Source organism: Python bivittatus, unplaced genomic scaffold (genome assembly GCF_059951505.1).
Source record: "Python bivittatus isolate LINGU-HERP-01145 unplaced genomic scaffold, Pbiv_v1 ctg000700_np1212, whole genome shotgun sequence".
In the NCBI taxonomy this organism is placed as follows: domain Eukaryota; kingdom Metazoa; phylum Chordata; class Lepidosauria; order Squamata; family Pythonidae; genus Python; species Python bivittatus.
The window spans coordinates 64,084,862-64,107,533 of NW_028277098.1; the positions used below are offsets into that span (position 1 = coordinate 64,084,862).

General features: G+C 36.9%; 2 protein-coding genes and 2 long non-coding RNA genes across 21 annotated transcripts in view; 2 read left to right on the forward strand and 2 right to left on the reverse strand.

Annotated features, from left to right (window-relative positions):
* PFKFB2 (6-phosphofructo-2-kinase/fructose-2,6-biphosphatase 2) overlaps positions 1–14,903 on the forward strand; it is a 43,149-nt gene extending 28,246 nt beyond the window's left edge. For 3 of the 13 annotated variants that reach the window (XM_007431448.4, XM_007431446.4, XM_025168696.2), the window contains one exon: positions 13,773–14,903. Coding sequence is in view for 11 of the 13 variants with exons in the window: in XM_025168696.2 (XP_025024464.1) it covers positions 13,773–13,831 (59 nt within the window). In the remaining 2 variants the exon portion in view is untranslated. The other 10 variants (XM_025168691.2, XM_088154321.1, XM_088154322.1 and 7 more) reach the window with 8 other exon arrangements.
* Positions 3,137–7,597, reverse strand: LOC112541030 (uncharacterized). Its single transcript, XR_003085067.1, has 3 exons — positions 7,520–7,597; positions 6,427–6,526; positions 3,137–3,221 (listed from the first exon to the last, which is right to left on the reverse strand). It is a non-coding gene; the product is annotated as an uncharacterized LOC112541030 (long non-coding RNA).
* On the reverse strand, positions 13,057–22,639 carry LOC148214234 (uncharacterized). 2 transcript variants are annotated; one of them, XR_015798573.1, is made up of 4 exons: positions 22,221–22,639; positions 14,619–14,735; positions 13,852–13,955; positions 13,057–13,147 (listed from the first exon to the last, which is right to left on the reverse strand). It is a non-coding gene; the product is annotated as an uncharacterized LOC148214234 (long non-coding RNA). The 2 variants fall into 2 exon arrangements; XR_015798574.1 differs by lacking the exon at positions 22,221–22,639 and adding an exon at positions 15,320–15,428.
* Positions 20,284–22,672, forward strand: part of LOC112541029 (zona pellucida sperm-binding protein 3 receptor-like) — a 28,479-nt gene continuing 26,090 nt past the window's right edge. For 4 of the 5 annotated variants that reach the window (XM_088154329.1, XM_088154325.1, XM_088154323.1 and 1 more), the window contains exon 1: positions 20,284–20,441. The gene's annotated coding sequence lies outside the window, so the exon portion shown is untranslated. Of the gene's footprint in view, positions 20,442–20,787; positions 20,927–22,672 lie in introns of all 5 variants that reach the window. The other variant, XM_088154326.1, reaches the window with a different exon arrangement.

Below are 22,672 nucleotides of genomic sequence, written 5' to 3' on the forward strand. Positions count from 1 at the left end.
TGATATTACGTTATACTATAGCATGAAATACGTATCCTGTAACAGTACTCTATTTCCAATTCATAATAATTTCTCTGAACTGCACAAAAGTTAACCTGGAGTAAGAAAATGAAAACATGATCATGAGAACAACCAGAGCAGCCCATTCAGAAATATTTCTGTTTTGTAACACTGAAGAAAAACTCTACTCCATTTGTATATTAGTAGAATATGAAATGTGAAATAACAACCCCTCTTCCCAGTTTTACTCCTGTAAGAAAAGTAACATCTGAACATAACTTTCTTCACTATTTTAGAAATATATATTTCTACCCAAAGCACTGTGTAACAACATTTAAAGCTGCTAAAATGATAACATCCTATTAAAATTAGTTAAACGTTATGGTAAATAGGTATGTTTGGTGTAATGATGGGCCTGAAAGCAATCACTCAAAAGGTATTACTCGAAAGAGAGTTCCAAAAGCTACTTTTGAGAAGGTCCATCATACCTGCCAAGCTATTTGCTTTGAAAGGTGGGCAAGATCTTCAGCACCGATAGAGTGTAGGCAGCTTAGTGTTGATGAAGGTGGACCTTCCAATAACCTGCATCCAAACCAGATAGCGCTTTAAGTACCAAAACTGACAATGTAAATTGTACTTGAAAATGTACTTGTGGCCAATACAGGTGGTATAATATAGATATCACATAGTTCAAGTCCACCCTAAAAATGATCAGATGTGTACCAGTTGAAGTGTCTGAATAATCTAGACCACATTGTAGTAATCCAGTGTGAATGCTGCCAGAAACATGCATTACTGAAGCAAGATTCCAGTGGTGTCACAGTTCCCTTAGTTATGCAAATCAAACGGTTCAAGTTCATGTTTAAACCAAAAGCTGAAATCATACAATTTATGAGGAAAAATTATTTTCTACCTATTGAGACCCTGTACAAGCAGCAGTTAATATTTAAGTTGCCTTTAGTCATGCTTAATGTTTTTTTCCACTGCAGTCATTTATCAGAAACAAATTCCCCATGTCATTTTTTTTCTGTGTTAAAAAAAAAAAGATGAATTTCTTGATGAAGGTTATGTTTTATTAGTTTGGATTCTGGTAACAAATATAACAGACAGGATCTTTGCTCCGTTTAATTGCAACAAAGACATAGGCAAAATAAGATGCTTTCTATTTTTTGAATATGCTGTTTCAGAACCTTTTTAATTAGGAACAGGGGAAGTTAGTGATGATTTCCCCCTTGGTTTACTGAAGAGGTAACTGTCACTTCTTTAAAATTCAGCTGCTGAAGGCCCTAGAGATTGTAGCAGTGACATTATCAGAAAAGGAAGAAAGGATTTGTAAAGGTTAAGTTGGCAGAACAGGAACCATTCTCAGCCAGACAGAATCTTTATGTAAAAGAGGAAAAGCTCTCAAGACTGGGGAAAGAATAGTAAGAAATCCATTAACTCAAAAGGGCAGAGGAAAAGGCCTAGAGGAAAATACAGTTGTTGTTTTTTAATATGCTCTCATTCTAGACAATTTTTTTTTAAATTATTGGTCTGGACCTGATGCTAGAAGCCTCAAGATTCCTTCCCCTTGGGGGGGGATCTCATATAGTTTTAGATATTATATTAGTTGCTGATCAGTAGGAGGCACTACATGACTGGACGAAACTGGTCATGTAGCGCTTCCTACTGGTCAGTAGCTAATATGGCTAGATGCCTAAGATTTAAACAACATATCATAGAGTGGGTTTGATCTGCCTACTTGTGATGGATAGTATGAGCGGGGAAGATTCTGGAATGGAGCTTCAAGGTTGTCAGGAGGGGGGAGAGACATTCCAGGGCAAGCACCTCCTCAGCCCACAACAAGACTGTGGGAAAACGAAGAGGATGAGGCTGGCTCCTCCCTAGAACCTCATGGAGTATATTCTCCAGAAGCTGTAGTTAAGTTTAGTCTGGCAAGATTGATGTCAGGTTCAGCCCAAGAACCACATCGAGGCCATCCAGTGCAGTACAGTTCCTCTATTGACTATTACCTAATAGACAGAATCTCGCCAGACTAAACTTATCTACAGCTACTAGAGGATATACTCTGCAAGGCTCTAGGGAGGAGCCAGCCTCATCCTCTTCATTTTCCCACAGTCTTGTTGCGGGCTGAGGAGGTGCTTGCCCTGGAATGTCTCTCCTCCCTCCTGACAACCTTGAAGCTCCATTCCAGAATCTTCCCCACTCATGCTATCCATCACACTACTACAGGAATCAATATCTGCATATACATTACTTGTGCAATAAATCAACTTACTTAGCCATATTGAGTCTGGGAAGCTTCTGAGTGTGGGGGTGTTGTTTCTGGAGAGTTGATATGTACTGCTGGACCTAGTGTAGGATTGCACTTTTTGCCCCAAGTATGCTTGGGGGAGGGTAATTAAAGCATTGCTGTGTGATTCCTATCAGAGGCTTAAAATTGAACTCTTATTATGCTTCTTATTTGAATAAGAAGAAAAATCACATCACTGCATTTGATAGTGTGGCCTAAAGTAGTTCAGGAGCTGATAGTGAAATACATGGCAAAATCCATTTGGCCCTTGAAGACTTGGATAAAATTGGACTGTATCCAATGGTGGCTCATGCACCAAATTTTTGCCTATTCCCTTCGCCTCCTGCAGTCATCTGTTGCTATTCCATACTGTCATGTGGATTCCCCCAGTCCTTCAGATCACCTTTCTGGGGCTGGGCATGGGGAATGAAGGAAATAAGGGGGTGAGCTCAGCAAAACCCTCCTGCCTTACCCTACTCAAGCAGAGGTACTTCCTGCTCATATCCCAGCATTGTTGGATACTACTCATATCCACATTTCTTAGGTGTCCTAGCAAGCAACATTTTAATGATCTCATTGTGTGTTGCAGAGGATGGGGTGTTGGTGGGGAGAGCTGGGTGGATAGCTGGCATCAGAAGCAGTCGGTGACTTTGGTTTTGCTTTGGGGCTCAGTTTCTCATTCTTGTGGTATCCTCCATTTTCAATCAGAATAACCTTCCAAAGAGCCAGACCCCCGTAAGGATGAGAAGGAACAGCTTTACGCCACTAGCCAGTCCGGACACGGTAAAACGTCCTCGCAATTACAGTGTTGGGAGCAAGCCTCTCAATCCGGCAGGATCTCTGCTGTTCCTGGAGGCTCAAGATCAACCAAAGCTTCAAGACAGTGTTCAGGCGGTAATATCCTCAACCTCTCCTCCAGTTCGTACTACTGCCAAAACAAGCCAGAAAAAGAAAGGCAGTTAGTACCTGCAACTATTGTGCTTCACAGCATAGAACAATTTCTTACCTCTTAAAAGCTATTAAAAGATGGAACACCTGGCTATAAATCATGCAACAAAATTAGGGGATTTCCAATCCAAGTCACCTGAAGTCTAGAAAGTTAGGGAAAGCTGGACTGAAGCTGTTAATGATAGGCGAGGCTCCAGTGAACAACCATTATGTGAAATCTCTCTCTCTCTAACTATTATCTGTCTGTCTGTCTGTCTGTCTGTCTGTCTGTCTGTCTGTCTGTCTGTCTATCTATCTATCTATCTATCTATCTATCTATCTATCTATCTATCTATCTATCTATCTATCTGCAAAGGCATGCTGCCAATATCCCTTTCTAGCTGCATCTGTACATCAGATGGATGTTCTTCTGGAAGCCTTTTTATAGTGTAACTTTAATAAAGTGTGATTTTGTAAGAGGAAATAGACTTTAAAATATTGGTACAAAGGAATGTGTGGGGTTGGTGCTGTTTTTATTTGGAAAAAGGCTATTTTCCTTTTTTTTTTTTTTAACTTTTCAGCCTTGAGGATTACTCTTTTGTAAGAATTTAAGTTTGGTAGTAAAAATAATAATAATAGTAATAATTATCATTATTATTATTTTTCCCAGTTAGTTTTCTCCTTCATTTTTAACATCAAAGAGAAAATGTGGTGTTAAAGTGAATCTGTAGTTGAGTGCATAGGGTCAGTACATAATACATAAGTAGAGGGTATTCTACAGTACACAATATGCTTACTTATGTGAAATACACTGAATGTTGCCCATACAGCATTTTGCAGTTGTTCTGGGTCTAAGGGGATGGTTTTCATTCTCTTTCCATATGCTATTCTCCTTTTTTTGCTTGTTCTGTCTTCCCTGAACTGAAGCTTGAGCTTCTCCTGTGCTATTTTCTTTCTTTGCAGCTTCAGATGGAAAGTCCTTGCATGTGAGTATCCTTGAGAACAGCTTGCATGTCTTACATGTTTTTGATTAATAGACATTTTCCAAGAGATGAATAGATGCCTTTTTAGAAGAAAAGTTTGCATAAAGAGAAAGTATCAAATCAGTGAAAATTAAAATCCATTTTGGATGGGTGAAATATGGTATGACCATAGATAACATTTATTTCACATGAGTGAGATTAATCAAATATAACAAAAAAGGATCAGATGTAACTGTTGAAGTCTATTCTGAGCACATGTGCAGGACATGCTACTGTAAATATTCCTGGTCAGCTAATGGGAATCATTGCAATACCATTTTACTCACCTTACACATGGCTCCTGAAGAACAGCTGCTGGTTTTAATGAGGTTAAGTGTGTTGGCAGGAGCCAAGATAGTTACCATTTTCCACTTAGTACTAGCCAGAATCTGATACCAACATGGATTAAGATATTGTTTGTCCACATAACTAACCAATTGCTTTGCCATGTCATGCAAGCGTACCTCTATCCTTTGAGGACCACTTTGCACATTCCTCTCTAGATTTACAGCATTAATTTTTTTACTTGCAAGCATAAAGCCTAAATGCAACAAATTAGCATTTGCAAACCTATATACTGTATTTTTCTGAAGGGGAGATAATCTTGAATTGAAAATAACCCGTTCCCAAAAAGAAAGAGTAGATACTAAAGAAAACATTATAAAAACAGGTTAAAATGTTTCCAAAACAGGGCAGGGCCAGAAGGAACCCCCCCAACATTAATTGGATCAGTTGGGTAAATAACAACTGATTGAAACTAGTTGCCTCTAAGATTCAATAGCCTTTTATAAAACCCATCTGTTCTCTCTCCAGCACAAATAAGTCTCCTACACAGAAAATTAGAACTACACTCACATACACACCCGTCCCCCTCCCTCCTTTTAGAAGAAGAAGCAAATAAATAAATAAATAAATAAATAAATAAATAAATAAACAAACAAACAAACAGGAAAAAATAAGGGGAGGAAAGCAATATTGCATAGAGAAGAGAAGAGAAAGTTGGGTGAGGACTGGATGGAGATAAGGTGAGAAGATGAGGAACTGGGCAAGAAAAGAAAGATAAAAAGTTTAGTGTTACAAACAGTGCTAAACATTCAGAAATGCAAGAATGAGTCAAGTGAGGCTAATCCTCACAGCATCCTTATCAGCTCTCAGCATCAACTCCTGCTTAGTTAGTTGTTCAGCAACATTTTCTGTTCTCAGAAAATGGAAGATGCACTCCCCTACACACCCATTCCCATGTAACTATCAGGGAGGGGAGAAATCCTCCCAATTTGATAAATCAAGTATAAAATAAAATGTATAAATCAACAACAGCCAATTAGATGGTTTCTAAAAAAATCCAATTTAGAGTTGTCTACCACATTAAGTAGCAACTCTCTAACTACTCACAGAATTTTCCAAGTCCTGTTACCTATGATTATATTTAACGAGAGATGCCATGTATTGAAAGTAGGGTATTATAAAAGCAAACCCTGCCTGGTTTTTACAGATCCCATATACAAACACATACCAAGAAGTGAGCTTATTTGTAGCTTTTTATGACAGAATCATAAAAAGCAGGATTCACAATTTCTTCTAGGCAACTTTTGCTTTGCCACCAAGTCTAATTAATAATAAATTAAAAACCAAGCACTCTGATATAGACCAGTGTTTCTCAACCTCAGCAACTTCAACACATGTGGAGTTCAGTTCTGGGAGTTGAAGTCCACACATCTTAAAGTTGTTGAGGTTGAGAAACACTGATATAGACAACTTCTAAATTTTGATGCCTGCTTTTGCACTGAGCTTGAGAATCAGTTTATTTTAAAAAATGTCAAGTTTCTCTTCCCTGCCAGTACATTTTTGGAAAATTGAACTGCTTGTACCAGGAAATTGTTGAGGATAAAAGTAATCACATTCCAGTTCCAGGACAAAGAAGGTCAGAAGAGTAAAAATTATTGCTCAGCAAAAAAAAATTTCAAGAGTGCTCTGGCACCTGTGAATTCTCAGTCATTATATACAGTATTGTTTAGTCTTCAGTTTTTACTTACCTTTCTGTAGTGCTTCTATTGTGTCATTTAAGCCAGTTTATAAAGAAAATGAATCTATTAAAAGCAACTAAAACAACGCTAAAATAGTTTTAAAAAGCAATTAGAATTAAATCGTTCTAAAAAGCAGTTGCAACATCAGCTAAGGGCCTACCTGTTTTTAAAATGCCTTGAGAGCCTTTCTTAAATGCATGAAGTATGTTAGACTTCTTAGCTCAGCTGGGAATGTATTCCAAAGTTCCAATGCAGCTATCCTAGAATTACAAATTCCCACTGTGAGCATCTCATTTCAAGAGAGTGCTGAGTAAAAAAAATATATATATCTGCCTATATGAACAAACAACTCCTGCCAGAAACTACTACATGCTTTACATTTACATCTAAAATAATTTGGATGTTTCAAGTGCGTACATGTTATCTTGATAGCTGTGTCATTCTTTTAAAGAAGTGTATTTGACTTGATACAACCGACTGGATGCTTCATTTCTTTTGGTATGACATGCCTTAAAACAATGCTAATTAGGTGAGTGCAGCATGTACATTGCCAGTTGTCCCAGAGGAATAGAAGCGGAAGGGTTGGAAAATTATGTGTGATTTCTTTTTCACCCTATAATGAGAGAAGTTATGTCAATGGTTTGCTGTTCCCCTTTCTGTAGGGAGAAATCAGATGCAGTCATCTGTGAACCTCTGGTATCTGTCTCCACTCCCAAGTGAGACTGATGGTGAAAGAAGCAGTTGTTCCAAACTGGGTTCAGAGTAGCCCGTCAATTATGCTGCATTCTTTGTTTTGCAATGATGCTTCCCTGCGCTACCCTTTCCTGGCAGATTGGTCTTTATGTGCTAGCAGTCATGTGCTGTTCCATGAAATTGCGTATATATGTGAATGTGACTTTTTGTTTGTTGATGTTATGTTTGCCTTGTTTGTGATGTTTTGTTTGCTCTGTCGAGTGAAGCTTTCATTTTGTGTATACAGCTGAGAGTGAAAACTGCCTGGTAAACATCTGTTAGGAACGTTTTGAGTTTTACAGACGGATGACGGTTAATTTATTGTAGTCACACGCTCTTTGCAGATGCATTTCAATCATCTTGGAATGCAGAAGTATTGTTAATTATTTGTCCTTGTTGAGAAATGTACATTGGGATATGATTTGGATATTTGGTACTAGCCCCATGCTTTGCCTTAAATGGAAACACTCTAAAGCTAATTTGAAAATCATTTTCCTGCACAGTTTGCTTTTATTATTTACCTGGAATATTTTAGTTTTGTCCATGACTTTCTTGGGAATATTGTCATATATTTCCCAGACACAAGTGCTTACATTTTCCCATAATCAGAAACTTGGTGTTCTATTTATTTATTTAATTTTTATAAATGCCAGTGGTGTTAACTTGTTCATCCCGGCCTCTGATTAGTTTGATCTAGTTGCTGGGAAAAAGAGAAAGAAATGGGCTGATGAACACATAGAGAATTAACTGAAATACCCTACAGACATAAACACATGAGTTCATTAAAAAACTGATTAATGAAGGAACTGGAAGATGGGATAGTGCTTAAGGGGAAAAATGACTGGAGGGGATTTCCCCTCAGGACAGTTAGGTCAAATATGTATGTCTTCTATGAAAAAAAAGATTCTAAATTAAACTATAATGTTCAGTGTAGCATTAGAGTCTGGAATGGAGAATGGGTTTCACAAACAGTAGTTCAATGAAATAGAATTCTGCCTGCCAGGGTTCTCCCTTAGAATATATAAGTGAAAGAGAGACTTGGAATTAAAGGAAAATTCTTCTTTTAATAAAAGAATGTCCTACTAAACTGATTAACCAAACTTTAACTGTCACAGTACATTAATGTGCATTTGCTTTCTTGAAACCACTTTTGACTTTGCTATTGCTACTGGTGATTTCCATATCACAGAGACAAATTGTGCAAAATATTCAAAAGCAATGCTTCATTGGAGCCTATATGAAGCACTTCTTTTAGGATTGTTAAAGCAGCGGTGCTATTTGCCAGACTGATATGGTTGCTTTCAAAGCTGCTCCCAGCCATCTCCACGTGCTGCTTTCTCCCCTTGGCTGCACTTTCTGCCCTGCTGGGGCAGTTGTCCAAGACTTCTTGATGACATGGTTGCCTTCGGGGTTCGAAAAGAGGTGCCTGTATGCATTCCCACAGATTACTGAGGTTTTGAACAGATACGGTTTTGTCAGCTGATTCTGCCATTGTACAGTTACAGTATTAAGCCCTATGGCTTAATGGTTTGCTTCTTTTCAGTCAGAAAATTGATACAGAAGACAGCATTAATTGATTGTATACTGTGTCAAGAATATTAGGCTACTTTCAGGACTCTGAACAAATTCTCCAACAAGTGCTCAGAGTGCCTTCTGCTATGATTATAGAATAGATAGTGAAATACTAAATGTCATTTAATGTAGCTCTGTGTAGAGCCCAAGTGCTCTTAGACAGCATAGGTCACCGTAACCTAAGATCTAATTTGTAGTGAAATATTGTATGCCACTCCAGAGTCTTAGGCAGTTGGGTGGCCTTCTAAGTATAATAAATAAATAAGATGGAAAGTGGTTGAAGGATTGGTTATATTGTCATGTGCACTATTCATGGACTACCAACCTTTAGGAATTATCCAGTAAAGTTTTGGTCTCTATCCTGAAGGATTAGGAGGGAGATCATGTATTATAGAATGCTTAATTTAAAATTGTATTTGGTCAGAAGCATATAAACACTATTAGCTTGCTAAGCTGCGGAATGCAATATTATTATGCAATTTAGCATGTTTTAACCCAAAATAATATACCCTTTTCAACATACCCAGTTTTGCTATTAGAATCAAATATCAATTAGTTGAATCCATTTTACAGCCTAATAAACAGGAAATGAATGAGATAGGGTAGCTTAATTTTTTTTAAAAAATTGAACTGATTTCAAGACAAGGTTCTTTTATACCACCACAAATTAAACTACTGCTGTCTGTTGTTAATTTATTCTTGAACTACCCAAGTTTTCATGCAGAATGTAGAGATGGAAATGGAAATAATTGCTACAATTTATACACAACATTAAGAATGGATGCTAGAACACTGTGAATGTAATATTAGATGTTCAGCTGTGGTGCAATTATAGAAACAGTCAGTCTGAACATGCAGTGTGATATTATTACTTGACTGCCTGAACTGATTTTCAGATTTGAAAGTAGAGGACCTCTATAGATGCTAGTTAAGGGTAGTTCAGTCTAGAACAGCAGCCTTAAACTTTAGCCAACCATAGAAGGTCCAACTTTAACTCAAACTGCCACCAACCAGGTTTTGTTTTCTCATCATATAAGATTCCCTTTCTTTTCTTTCTGTCTCCCTTTCTCCTTTTCTGTCCCACTTTTCTTTCTCTCTTTCTCTCCTGTATTCCTTCTCTTTTAAACAGGAAACATCCTAAACAAGACATTAGAAAATGGTGTTCTGTTTCTACAATTACTTTCAACCTTCTACTTGAACTCCAATAGTCCAAAAACAGTTAATATGGCACTGTTTTATGACAAGGTTGAGTCACCTGGATTGCCCGTTAGTATGTTTATCCCAAATACATTGGAGTTCAAGTAGTTCACTTCAGTAAACTGTTTCCTAGCATTTATAAGATCTTTGTTCTCTTTTCTCCTTTTCTACATAATTTCTCCTAGGAATTTATGATTCCATTTTGAATAGTTCTGGGAAATATGAACTTGGAGCTTGGTGAATCCATGGAGAATCACTTAAACATTTTAATCATGTTCATCAGTCAGTTTATAGGAAGCATTTCAATGGATTTCTTGGGACAAATGATTGTGATTCAAATAAGAGAACAATGTGTCTTGCTTTCTTTGGCTCTCTAATGGTAGACTTGAAAAAAAAAAGACTATAGCAAACACCTTAAAATTTATGTATTTCAAATTATTTATTTGTACAACTAGAAGAAATATTTCCATATAGTTCCTTATTTTTTCAATAATTAAAATTAGAGAATGTTATTTTATATCATACATATAAATATGAATATTTTGCATATTGTCAAGGACCCATATAAGGAAGTGATGGGAACTTTTTGGAGGTCTTCCACCTACACGAGTTTATAAATATTTTCCAGCGCCAGAAAAAGGATACCATGCTTACTACTGCTATGCAAAATATTCAGAAAGGGCACTTTGCAAAGCATGGGGGTGTGAACAGAGCAACCGTCCTCAAAGCATTAAGGCACCTACATCTTCTGAAAGGCTTGGCATAGCTGTTCTGAAGGTTCTGTATGTGTGTGTATGCAGAGGCAACACTTCTGCCGAGACTGTCACTGGATCAGAAGGTTCCTCCAAACCCACAGCTTGAAGCACTGACATTCTGCATCCTGTTAAAGGTGTGGCTGGTTCAAAGGCCTTACCATGTTGTCTGAGCATGCATGTGGGCATACGCTGCTGAGATTTCGACCTTTGAAGCTTCACTTTGGTGAAGCAAAGTGGCATTCATCCTAGAGTAAAGTATCTGTACATACCATGCATGTTCAGACAACATAGGAAGAGCCTTCAGGTAGCTTTACTGAGTTTTTGAGATGACACAATGATTTGAATATCTCCCCTCTGAATGGTTTTGTACAGCCCTAATGCTTATATCCCATTTTGATAATTTATTTCAGAATCCAAATGCTAACTATGTTAATTATAGCTGAAATTAAGCACAAGATAACTGAAGTCCTTTGAACCAGTTTGTGTTGTGTGCCTTTATAACAATAGCCATATTTAGACTGATGTGTAGAAGCTGCTATTTATATTGCCATAGCTGTTTAAATTTTTCTAAATATTAGTGTCCTCAAAGCAAGAATGTATTGCTCGGTTAATCTATGAAGGATGTATTATTATGTAGTAAAGTAGTTGTTTCTACTGAGAATTGTAATTTTAATGGATACTGCAAATCTATTATAACTAAGCATTGGGATTGCAGATATTGCTTTCAAATATCTAGAAAGAAGAATGTAAAGGATGTAAATTCATGGATGTCTAGAATGAATGTCTAGAAAAAAAGTCGTCTACTTTTAATAAGCACTTTGTACATGCTCGTATTTCATATCTGAAGCCCCATTTTCTTCATAATCCTGATATATAGGATTATATATATCCTTATATAGGATTTGAAGTTAGAAAGCAAAATAGAATATGGCTTGTGTTCAGATCTGTTTCAGTTTGGGGAATTTTAGGCACAATTCATGTACTTGTGTATGTAAAGAACTTTACACTGCAGCATAACTTCCTGGCAGATAGAAGTATAGCAGGTTTTTTTAATGGCTGGTATTTTCATAAAGAAAACCAAAATATGAATATTGTAATCACATGTCTTAAATAATTGTATATGAGATGTAGATTTTCTTGTCGGCTAGGTAAATAAAATAGTTGAGTTATTGTATGATACCCAACTGTATTGCTTTTCTTTGGCATCACTTATTGCCAGTAAACCTAACCTGCTGGCAGTACCTAGACAACCTTGGCTTTGCTCACAAAACTAAGCAGGATAATACTTGGTTGGAAGCTACCAGGAAAGTCTAGATGTGTGATTGGATTGAAACATTAAACAAAAAACAAAACCCATCCTGGAAAAAAGTAAATGTTCCCCCCCCCCCCCCCCATAAATTGATATCTCTAAGATATCAGGAGTTGAGCTTGAATCAAAGGAGACTTTACGGTTAAGGCCAGTGCAATGTTTAAATAAACGCATAAATAAATAATGGTTATAAAAGTAGAAATGGAGCGGCACTTTCTGATTTGTGTACAGTTTGAAAGGACAATTGGCTGCTTCACAGAATGTAGCTGGAGTCCATGGCATGCACATTTGCAGATCCCCGCATGTATATGTCCAAGCATAAACTGAAGCCATTCCAGAATCCCATACATTTGAATGTCTTTTCAAGCAGCATTTAACAGAGAGCTGCACTTTGTATCCCTTGCTATATATTTATTATATATCTGTATAAATATGATTTGTGTATAAATATTGTTTAAGACAGTATCATTACCTAGATCAGAGACTAGGCATAATGATCTTTAGGTTTTTTACTGAACCTGAGTTCTAGACTAGCCAGTCCAGATTTCTTCTAATGTTAAAAAAAAGAACCCTGAAAATTAAATGTATTAGAGGCAATTTTGTTGAGAAAGTTTATGTATTAAAATATTCTGAAAGGAACAATTGAAGTGTAAATTCTTGTTTGTATCCTGAACTACAAAATAAGAACTACTAATAACAGAATTACTTTTTTATATTCCTATATGTGTTTCCATTTTTGGAAACTTTTGTTTTTAAATTTTGTTTTCAAAAATTTGTGCCATCTACAAATTGCTTAACTTCATGTTTATAAGGCATAAGAAATTAATTTAGTGAGCAGGTATTTTATATTATAAGCGCATAGAAGGAATTAATGAGCAAATCAAAGGTATCAATCAAGCATCTCTGCAAATATTATGCTTTAATATATTTAAGAATCATGCACTATCTAACAGTGTAGCATCCCTGAGTACAATGACAGTGTGTTTGTCTGGGAATCTGACCTTACCTGGCCTTGATATACTTTATGGTACAAGATAAACAACTGTGATAAGCCATAAAATTTGCATTTTGAGAATACATGGAATCTATTCAATCCAAAGTTGTGATAGCCATTTGAAATCTATGTGAAGCCTGAATAGAATTATTCTGTGGAAAGATGATAATATTTCAGTGGGTGCATGGATATTAGCAAAATAAACCATATAGCTCTCTGAATGCAATATGTTCTGTCTTGAATTCAGTTGGAATAGTCTTCATTCTGCTCTTTCTCACACTGGAAAAATGGTTGTCAGGACCCATCAAAGACATGTTGCTGCCTGAAACAAAGAATAGAATAGTGCCCTTCCCTTATTCAGTGTTCAAAGCCTACTGATGACAAAATACCCTCCACCTTCCATGAAGACTGCAGGGCAAATTGGAGGCTACAGGCAAGCTATAAGTTGCTGTTCCCTCTTCCTCAACAACTTGGTGCTGCAGACAGCAATCACACTCCATCTAATTGAATGGGTGACCTTGATGACTGCAAGATGCTTTTATGTGCCGCTGCACATAAATATAAAACTGGCATATTAAAAAAAATCACATTCTGTGTTATTCCAAGTTAGTTATAGTGGAAATTTTGGGGAAAAAAGAGAAACATGTTTCAAGTCCCAGGTAATTACAGGCCCAGATACATTAGAATAAAATGGCATGAGGAAAAAGAACATGGGTACAAGAGATACAGCAGATATTCAGGGGAGAGGAGATATCCATAGATAGTTGAATATATGAGGATGGAAATGTGATGCTGTTTTAAATTTAACAATTTAATGTAATATAATTTCACATGTAATCAGTGTAAACTTACATTTAAAAGAAAATGAGAAACATGGTTCCTAATGAGATTGCTTCAGATATAAGTTTTCATTCTTTTAATTTTTATATTTGGTTTCTCCTTTCCAGAAAAAAGCTGGCTTAGCAATGTAGAAGTATTCCCTTTGTGTCATAGAAAAACGTCATAGATGTCTCTGAAAAAATTCACCTTCGACTGGAACCACTTGAAAGGTTGCTTGATGAAGCTGCTGCTATCTCAGGGGCTTTAAAGTGTGGTGGATTGCCTCATTTTTTTGGACTTCTCTAGTATCTCTGGAAATGGAGTAGTGAACATTTTCTTTATGATAGATATTATGTGGTCAGCATTTGAACTTAGAACAAGCTTGCTTTAAAGCTCTTAAGGCCTAATGATGCACTTGTTGGTTGTCTATAAATCACATCTTTCTGACACTTAAAACACATCTACATTAAAATTATAAACCAATTTCATACCTGTTTAAATGTCATGGCTCCCAACTAAAAACCCTAAGAAATAACATTCTTGTAAAAAGTTTGTAGAAAAGCCATAACAGCTAAGCTACATTCAAACAGGTTGAGATTTGTTGTACAGATCTGACCCATAAGAAATTGGAATTTCTTGCCTCTCCAATACACATATACAAATCTGATTTTCTTTCTTTCTTCATTTAAATATTGTATGTGGATTGCACTATATGACCTAACAAAATTCTTCCTTATAGAAAAATAACTGCACAAGAATCTACTTCTCAAATATGTGATAGTTAATTCAAAAAACTTTTTCTTAGATTTTAACTGGAATTTATACTGTTATACCTGTGGTAACATTCACACTTGGCACAAATTTACAATTAAGAATCTATACAGAACATTTTGTTGACTAGGTAATAACAAGAATGTCCACCTGAATCTCCTTAAATGTGGCCCACAGTCTTAGGAGACTCTAGTCTGTCTTACTTGGTTCTGCAGGAACTATGAAGTGGTTTCTTTCTTTCAAGGGCATTTAATCTTGAATTCTTGTCTTCAACAGTTCTTTAGTGGCTAACCCTCAGGTACTTATCCTCATTGCGGGATCTGAAGAACATTTTTAAATGCACATTTCAGGGTATAAACATCTTAGCCAATAGCAATAAGGTCTCTAATAGCAAAGGCAAAATAGGAGGAGGAAGGAATATTAGGTATGTTCGCTGCCTTGAGCTATATATAAAAAAAATAAAAAAGGTGGGATAAAAAAAAAATCAATTTAGCTTTACTATTTCCTTACTCATTTCAAGAGAAAAGTTAACAAACAGTAGAAGCAGATTAGACGATTGCTTGCTAACCATTCTGAAACAACTATCTTCCAATTTTGATAGGGGAAATTCTAAGTAAAATGTGCCATTGAAGTAATTATTATTAAGGCAACTCTTAATAACAATGATTCCTTTTAATGTATTATAAATGTAAGCAGAAGCACACCAATTAAGTATATCATAGTATTTTTCCAAAAGTGCCGTCTATATGAACTAATTGGAATTGTTAATGTTACATAAATCCAAACTAGGAAAATCTGGGTTTCTAGGAAGTTAGGTAAAGATTTGCTTGCCGTATTTTAAAGTTCTCTCTCTCTCTCTCTCTCTCTCTCTCAAGACCATTGCTGCTCTGTTCATGATCCTTACCTCTTTGCTGAAAGGAATGTTATGGCCAACCATGTCTGCAGTAGAGGGGGTCAAAATCAGCAAGATGACGGCTGTGGTGTTGTGATCACATTCCTTCCATATCTCTGGCAGTAAATCGTGAAGCTATGTCCACCGTCTTGTCGATTTTGATTCCCCCATGGATTGATATGGCAATGGCCAAACTAGCCTGACTTTAAATGTCTGTTTGTTTTTGCTTTTGCAAATGCTATCAAGCCTAAGTTTACAATTGGCATTTTAAAAGCTTACAGGAAATTCTAAGATATATTTGATGTTAGAACTGAGTTCTGTGCTTGATGCACAATGATTAACTATTGACCTCAGAAAGATCTTTAAAGCATAAAACTTCTATCCTCCTGCTTTGATCTCTAATATTTAAAGTTTGCCTTATTTCTGGTAGAAGGCATCTTGTAATTCAAATAATTTGGGCTTGCAAAAATAGCACAAAACTCATTGTGCACTTTTCCCTCTGAATCCTGAATAGAGATAGCACATCGAGTAAGTCAAAGCAGTATGTTTGAAAGATTTATATAACTGGATATATATCTTGTTGTTCATTAAGACCATTTTAAAAATAAGTTAGTGGCAGTGTTTTGAATTACTTCTGTTTGCAAATGAGATTGGTGACTTCTAAGCAGAGCAAAATATGAATAAAGGGGACCAATTCCCCCCTAAATAGGGGATGGTAATGTTACCTTGTCAGTGGTGACTTTTCCCTTTTCTTCTTTTTTAAATTTAAAAACATATACCTCTCATACTTGGTGGAGGAATTTTTCTACATTTTCTTTATTCTTACAATGATTGCCTCCAAACACGTGTGGAGATTTTTTCATCTATTTTTTTTTTTCCTGACAGAGAACACGTCATCATAAATAGGTAGGTGACCATTGCACAATCAGATGATCATTGTTAGAAGGGTAGATGGAGGAAGAAACCTCACCCTACTCTCATTGTTTGCTAGGAACTTTAAAAAAATTAAAAAGGGGAAAAAGACCACTCTTCCCCCAAATTTATCCAGGAACTGATACATTCCATGTGAAAGAGACGGGGGGGGGGGGAACTAGTGACTCCTATGAATGCCAGAGTTTCAGTTTGATTGGCATTGGCTTATGCAGGCAACTCTAGACATTATTATTCAGAAGTAAGTACCATAGTCATAGGTGTTACAATTTCAACGTAAAGGGGAAAATTAGAGTAGCCTGCAACATAAAGAAATTACCATGGCATCTCATTTAGTGCACCAGTGCCACGTTCCAGTATTATTTTAACTAAATGCATAGTATGGGTTAATTAAAACAAAAAATTATACATACAGTACCTCTTTAATACAGATACGCACAACAAACCAACACAACATTTTGCACAAGTAATGAAAATGTTTCTCAGAGTGAGCCCGATTATATCAAGAGATAAATAATATATATATATATATATATATATATATATATATATATATATATAATGCCAGGACATATTAATGTAATCCGGGCAATTTTGCCTCCTTAATTATAATAATTGTTTCTCTAATACTAGCACCTGCGCATGAAAGAAAAGTTCTGAATCTAAAGTGAGTCACCAAGAGCCTGTGATAGCCCAGATGCTTCCTGGTCAGGGAGATATGGTTTCTTTTTAAAGTGTGTATAACTTAAAGTAACATAAGTGACATATTGTTGTCTTAAGTTGAGAATGGGTTAGAAATATATGTGTATTTCTATTTTGAAGCATACCCTTTTATAATTAATGTTTGAAGTGCAATACTGTGCTAATTGTAGTTCTTCACGATGGTATTCATGCTCAGTGCCTATATAATAAATTATGATGATGCTTAATAACCATGCAGTGTATATATATTGCCATGCCTCATCATCCTTTCACACAATTTACTATTTACAAAGCTCTTGTAGTCTCTGTTAATATGATAATGAATAGATTCTACTATATCTCCACATGTCATAGTTGAACAATAGCTTATCTGAAACCAAGGCACCGTTCAGAGATTCCTGATCCGTTTCTCCTTATGCAAAAGATTAGCTAAGACTGGATACAAAACATACAAGCTATTTTCTGTCACAGTCAGATAGCATATTGAATCTATTGGGGCTTCACTATCCTTAGTGCAGAAATAGAGAATAATTCATTTCTACTAAAGGAATAATTATTTAATGAATTGATTAATCATTTTATATGGCCACTCAGTTCTCAAATTATGACTCTAAGTGGCTTACTTAAGTTATCATCTAGTGATGCTGTCAGTCCACTGCCACCAATGCTGTTAGAATTATATTTTCCAGAATTCCCAGCCAATGTGACCAAATCTATCTTGAGACAATACCTTTATATATTAACTCAAAATACACAAGGTTTTGTGATCTGAAGATCTCTTCTTCAGGCCACTATAAAAGCCTCTACTGCTAGAGCAGTTTAGTCAAGGGACAAAGGCAAAACTGACATACATTTCTTCTAGCAAAGGTTGAGACTTAGCAGACTGCTATGAAAAATCTGGTTTATAGGGTGGGGAAATAGGGGAAGATTAAATCATAGTTTCCAATGTTGAAGTAGTTCCAGCTGTTCAGTCTGGAGGAATCTGGTTGAGGCACCTGAGGAACCATTTTGTCCTTTGATTTAGTTAGTCATTTCACTGTTTATAGAACAATCTACTTCCAAGGAGCAGGGTGGCTTACCATACAGTACAAGTAAAACCTGAACAGTCAGTAATGAAAGATCAATGCCTTTGACAAGTTATAATGGCAGCCCACATCCACCATCTGTACCAAACGCTTATAAAAACAAAATGGTTTCAACTGCCTTATGAAAGTCAAAGCGAGGGCAAGCATGGAGGCTGCTACCAAGAAGACACATCTGGGCTCCTCCTCCTCCCATCACACAAGGCAAACAGTGACCTCAGCAGCTTCTCTTGGGATGAGTCTACAGCACAAGCTGACTATTAGTAGGTGAGAGAATCCTATAAGTACACTGGTGCTGAGTCATGTAGGATTTTATAGATTAAAAGCAGCATCTTAAATTGGACCCAGAAGCCTATCAGCAGTCAATGCAGCAACTAAAGCACTGGTTAAACTGTCTCATTGTTAGTAGATGGCCATTGCATTTAGCACCAAGTGTAGCTTCCAAATTGTTCTTAAGAGCAGCCTCAGGTAAAGTACATTGCAGTTGTTTAAATGTTAGATGGTGAAAGCATGACTCACTGTCATAAGAGTGACCTGGTTTGAAAGACTTGCAACCAACTCAATGGCCAGTGATGCCTGCTGGCAAAGACCTTCCTAGACATAGCCTCCACCTGTTGGTCAGGAAGGAACCATGAGTTCTGCATAATCTTTAAGTTGTGGACCTGCTCCTTTAAAGAAAGAGCAACCCTAACCAGAGCAATCCTTGGATCTGAATCAAGGCTGATTAATTACCCATGAGAAGCAGCTCTATATGGCAGGGATTTAATCTCATCTTGTTCTGATTTTCATAGCTTCCAGGCACTGGGTCAGGTCCTCGATAGCATTTCTGGCTCAGCAGTAGCTTATAGAGAATACCTCATCCTGAATTGACAGACAACCTTCCCCAGCAGTTTCATGGTGTTGTATTCTTATAGCAACCTACATTAGAATCACTTCCTGCATCCACATCAACTGGAACTTCCAACTTAGGAAGGAGTGGAACCAATGTAAAAACATCTCCCCAACACCCAGTCCTTACAGATAGTCCAGAAGGATAGCATGTTTGGTGATATCAAGTATTGCTGAGGGATCAGAAGGGGTGCATTCCCACCATCCAGGTTGCAATGTAAGTCATCAGCCAGAGAGACCAGTGCTGTCTCTATCCCACGATCAGGAATGAAAAATATATACCATCATATCTGTCCTGCAGCAAGACAACGGTGCCTTCCCTGTCCTAGGCATCTAAAAAGGAAGTACTGTCCCAACTGCAGAAGATAGAACTGTAGTTGCTGAAACATACTTAAGTTTTGTTGAGTATTTGGGGGAGTGTGTATCTTACTATCCCACACAACACACTGGTGGAAGCTTGTGGGGCATGAACATACTGAGGTCATGTTAACCAATATGGTAACAGAAATAAAAATAGCCCTTAACTGCCTTTATGATAGCTGGGTGGCTTGCTGAGAACAAGTTCACCTATAGTTATACCATCACTAATGGTTGATCAGAATTTTCTGATTTGCTGATCAGTAAATTTCCCACAATTGTAAGGAGAGACAGGGACCAGCATATGAAGCTCTAATTTTTTCCTTGCACTGGCATGGTCAATTAAGTTTTGTGCTTCAGACTTTATGCTTCTTTGCAATAAAGATTCTAATCCAGCCTGATTGTGTCTATGAACCAAGTCTAGACAAGACCTGAATTAAGTATCCTAAGGCCTATGATTTACTGCCCACATTGTGTGAAAGTCCCTCATGTTACCTTGTCATTGGATTAAACTGAAACGGAGAAGATTGTAAGATTTGAAAGATGATTATATAGTGAAAAACAGGATGCTTTCACCTATCAGTAATAAATGAGAATTTCATTTAAATGTCTATCTATCTATCTATCTATCTATCTATCTATCTATCTATCTATCTATCTATCTCTATCATCGTTGTCATCATCATCATCATCATCATCATCATCATCATCATCATCATCATCATCATCCTTTTAAAATGGAATGGTTGAAAAAATATAGAAGCAGTTTTCAGCATAGTATTAGCCTCAGATAATTCAACCCAGTTGTTCAAAATGTTATATTTCTTTTCAGTGAAAAAAAAAGGTACTGGCAGAAAATACACAAACAGTTACAACATTAAGGGACTTACTGCATTTCGTTTCAAACAAAAGTTGGCCAGATATTTTCTTATCCAAATTTGCAGAGGAAGTTAATAATTTATCCTTTATCTTCCTATCCTCTAGAAACTGCTGATAATTTATTGGGGGATTTTATAATTGCTCAACGCTTTTATACAGAGAGGTTAATCATTTGAGCTCTGTACCATTATAACTTTTAGAGTCCTTCCATCAATAAATTAAACAGGGAAAAGATTTTTCTCTTTTGCTGTTGGGAACTGAGTTACATCAAGATCTTTGGCACATATATGTTAATGGTAAGTTTTGCACAATTCAATTATTTCAATTTAACATTCTGAAGAAAAGTTTTGGATATTGGCAAGTTGGGAATTATCCAATGAGCAGTCTATTCAAAATTCCAATGGACAAAAGGGCAAATCAAAGCATATTAATGGAAAGGAAAGGAGGAATTTCAGAAGTTAGTAGAAAAAGTTCTTTGTTACAGAAATCTGTTGCTTGTTTCCCCTAAGAATTCATTACCAAAAGACATCTTTTTTTCTGTTTAGTAGCTATACCATTATTAATAGGGCATTCAGTTGTTTGTAAAGAAACAAGCTATTGGCATGCATTCCATTTTATTTTTTATTTTTTTGTGCCTTCAAGTCAGCGTTGACTCCTGGCAATTGCCTGGACAAGTCCCTGCAGTTTTCTTGGCAAGATGGAAGTGGTTTGCTGTTGCTTCCTTCCCAGGGCTGAGAGAGGATGACTGGCCCAAGGTCTCCCAGCTGGCTTTGTTCCTAAGGTGGGACTAGAACTCACGGTCTCCCAGTTTCTAGCCTGGTGCCTTAACTGCTACACCAAACTGGCTCTACGTTCCACATTCAAAGGCCTGTTTTTTGGTTATAACAATGTGACTCATGGTATATCCAAACTTACTGTTTAAACCAGTGATTCTCACCCTTTTTGAAGCTGCCGCCCCCCTAAGGAGCGGAAAATTTTTCAACGCCCCCCTTTGTGAAAATCCTGTAATTTAGGGTATGGGGGGAAAGTTACTGAATTATAAAAGGCAAAAATTTTAAGTAATTTTTTTCAGTAGACTTACACACCAAATTTGTTCGATTTAACTCGATACTTTTGCCCTGGAAGGTAATTGCATTCCTTTTATTAAAATTAAAATGACTAATGCAAAAAAGATGCTTAAATGCTCTTTTATGTAAATACGTTTATTTCAAAATGCTGTAAATACGTTTATTTATTTTTTTGATGCTCGTTTTTTAAATTTTTCTAATTTTTAATTTTATTTTTTTTATTTTTTTTGCAAATGCTTTTTTAATGTTTAAAAATTCTTTATTCTTAATTAGATATTTAAAAAACAGCAAAAAAATACGCTAAAATTTTTTTTGATGATAGTTCACAATCCTGGGTAGAGGTGATTGATGTTACTTTGAAGCCAAAATTCTGTGAGACGATCACCATTCTGGAAGCTGGCTTTCAAAGTTTCATTAGTTTCTCAAAATTAATAATTCACGACCACGATAAAGAACTAATAAGCGCACTTACCTAGCCGACTGGCCAAATAAACAATGAAAGTAAATCGAAACTGAGGGGAAAGAACAGAAATGAAGCGAACAAAAAGCAACTCAAGAAACACGGGTCAAATCAAACATTCATATTGAAAGGACGCTCAACGCACGCACTGCGATTAATTGTGCGGGAAAACAGCTGACGCATGCGCTGTGCTGGTTGGGATCGGAGAAGAATCATAGTGTCAAGTTCTTCAAGGTCATCCTACCTAGAATACAAATTCGTCTCACCATTCTTAGAAGTGCGTGAGGGCAGCCGTCGCGTAAGTTCGTTTTATTGCTGGTACAAATGGTGTAAACCGGATAATCGATTTAATAAATTTGGGGGGGAGTTTTAAAATTAAGTTCGAATGCCAAAACATGCTCATCGCCCCTCTACCGCCCAAAACATGCCCACCGCCCCACTACCGCCCAAAACAAGTTCACCGCCCCTTAGCATCCTCCCACCGCCCCCCGGGGGCGGTACCGCCCCCATTGAGAACCAATGCTTTAAACTGTTCCTGACCTATGTACCTGATCAGCTTGACTTTAAGACAGTTGAAGAAAATCCTGACTGGATTAAGACTCTCTGGAACAGATTGCAAAGAATTCAGTCCAGACAGCAGGCTACCACATTCTCTAATTGGACTATTCTCCTGCTGCTGTGCTCTCTCATCTACCTCAGAGAAGGCACTACCAATCATTTTCCTTCCTGTGGGCAGGTCTTCCTGAACATATACACATTTAGGGTTGTGTTTGTCTTTCTCTCCCTCTCTGTGAAACTGTTGAGGGAGGTGAACTATTAGTCTGGGATCCAATATCAACAGTATTCTGATGATATCCAAATGTGTATTTCTACTCTGGGCCACCCAGATGATGCTGTTAATGTTCTGGATGGGGAAGAACAGGCTTGGGTTCAGTCCTGACAAGACTAATGGCTGGGGGCTTTCCACCTTCAGGTTCAGATGGTGTGCTCCCTGTTACAG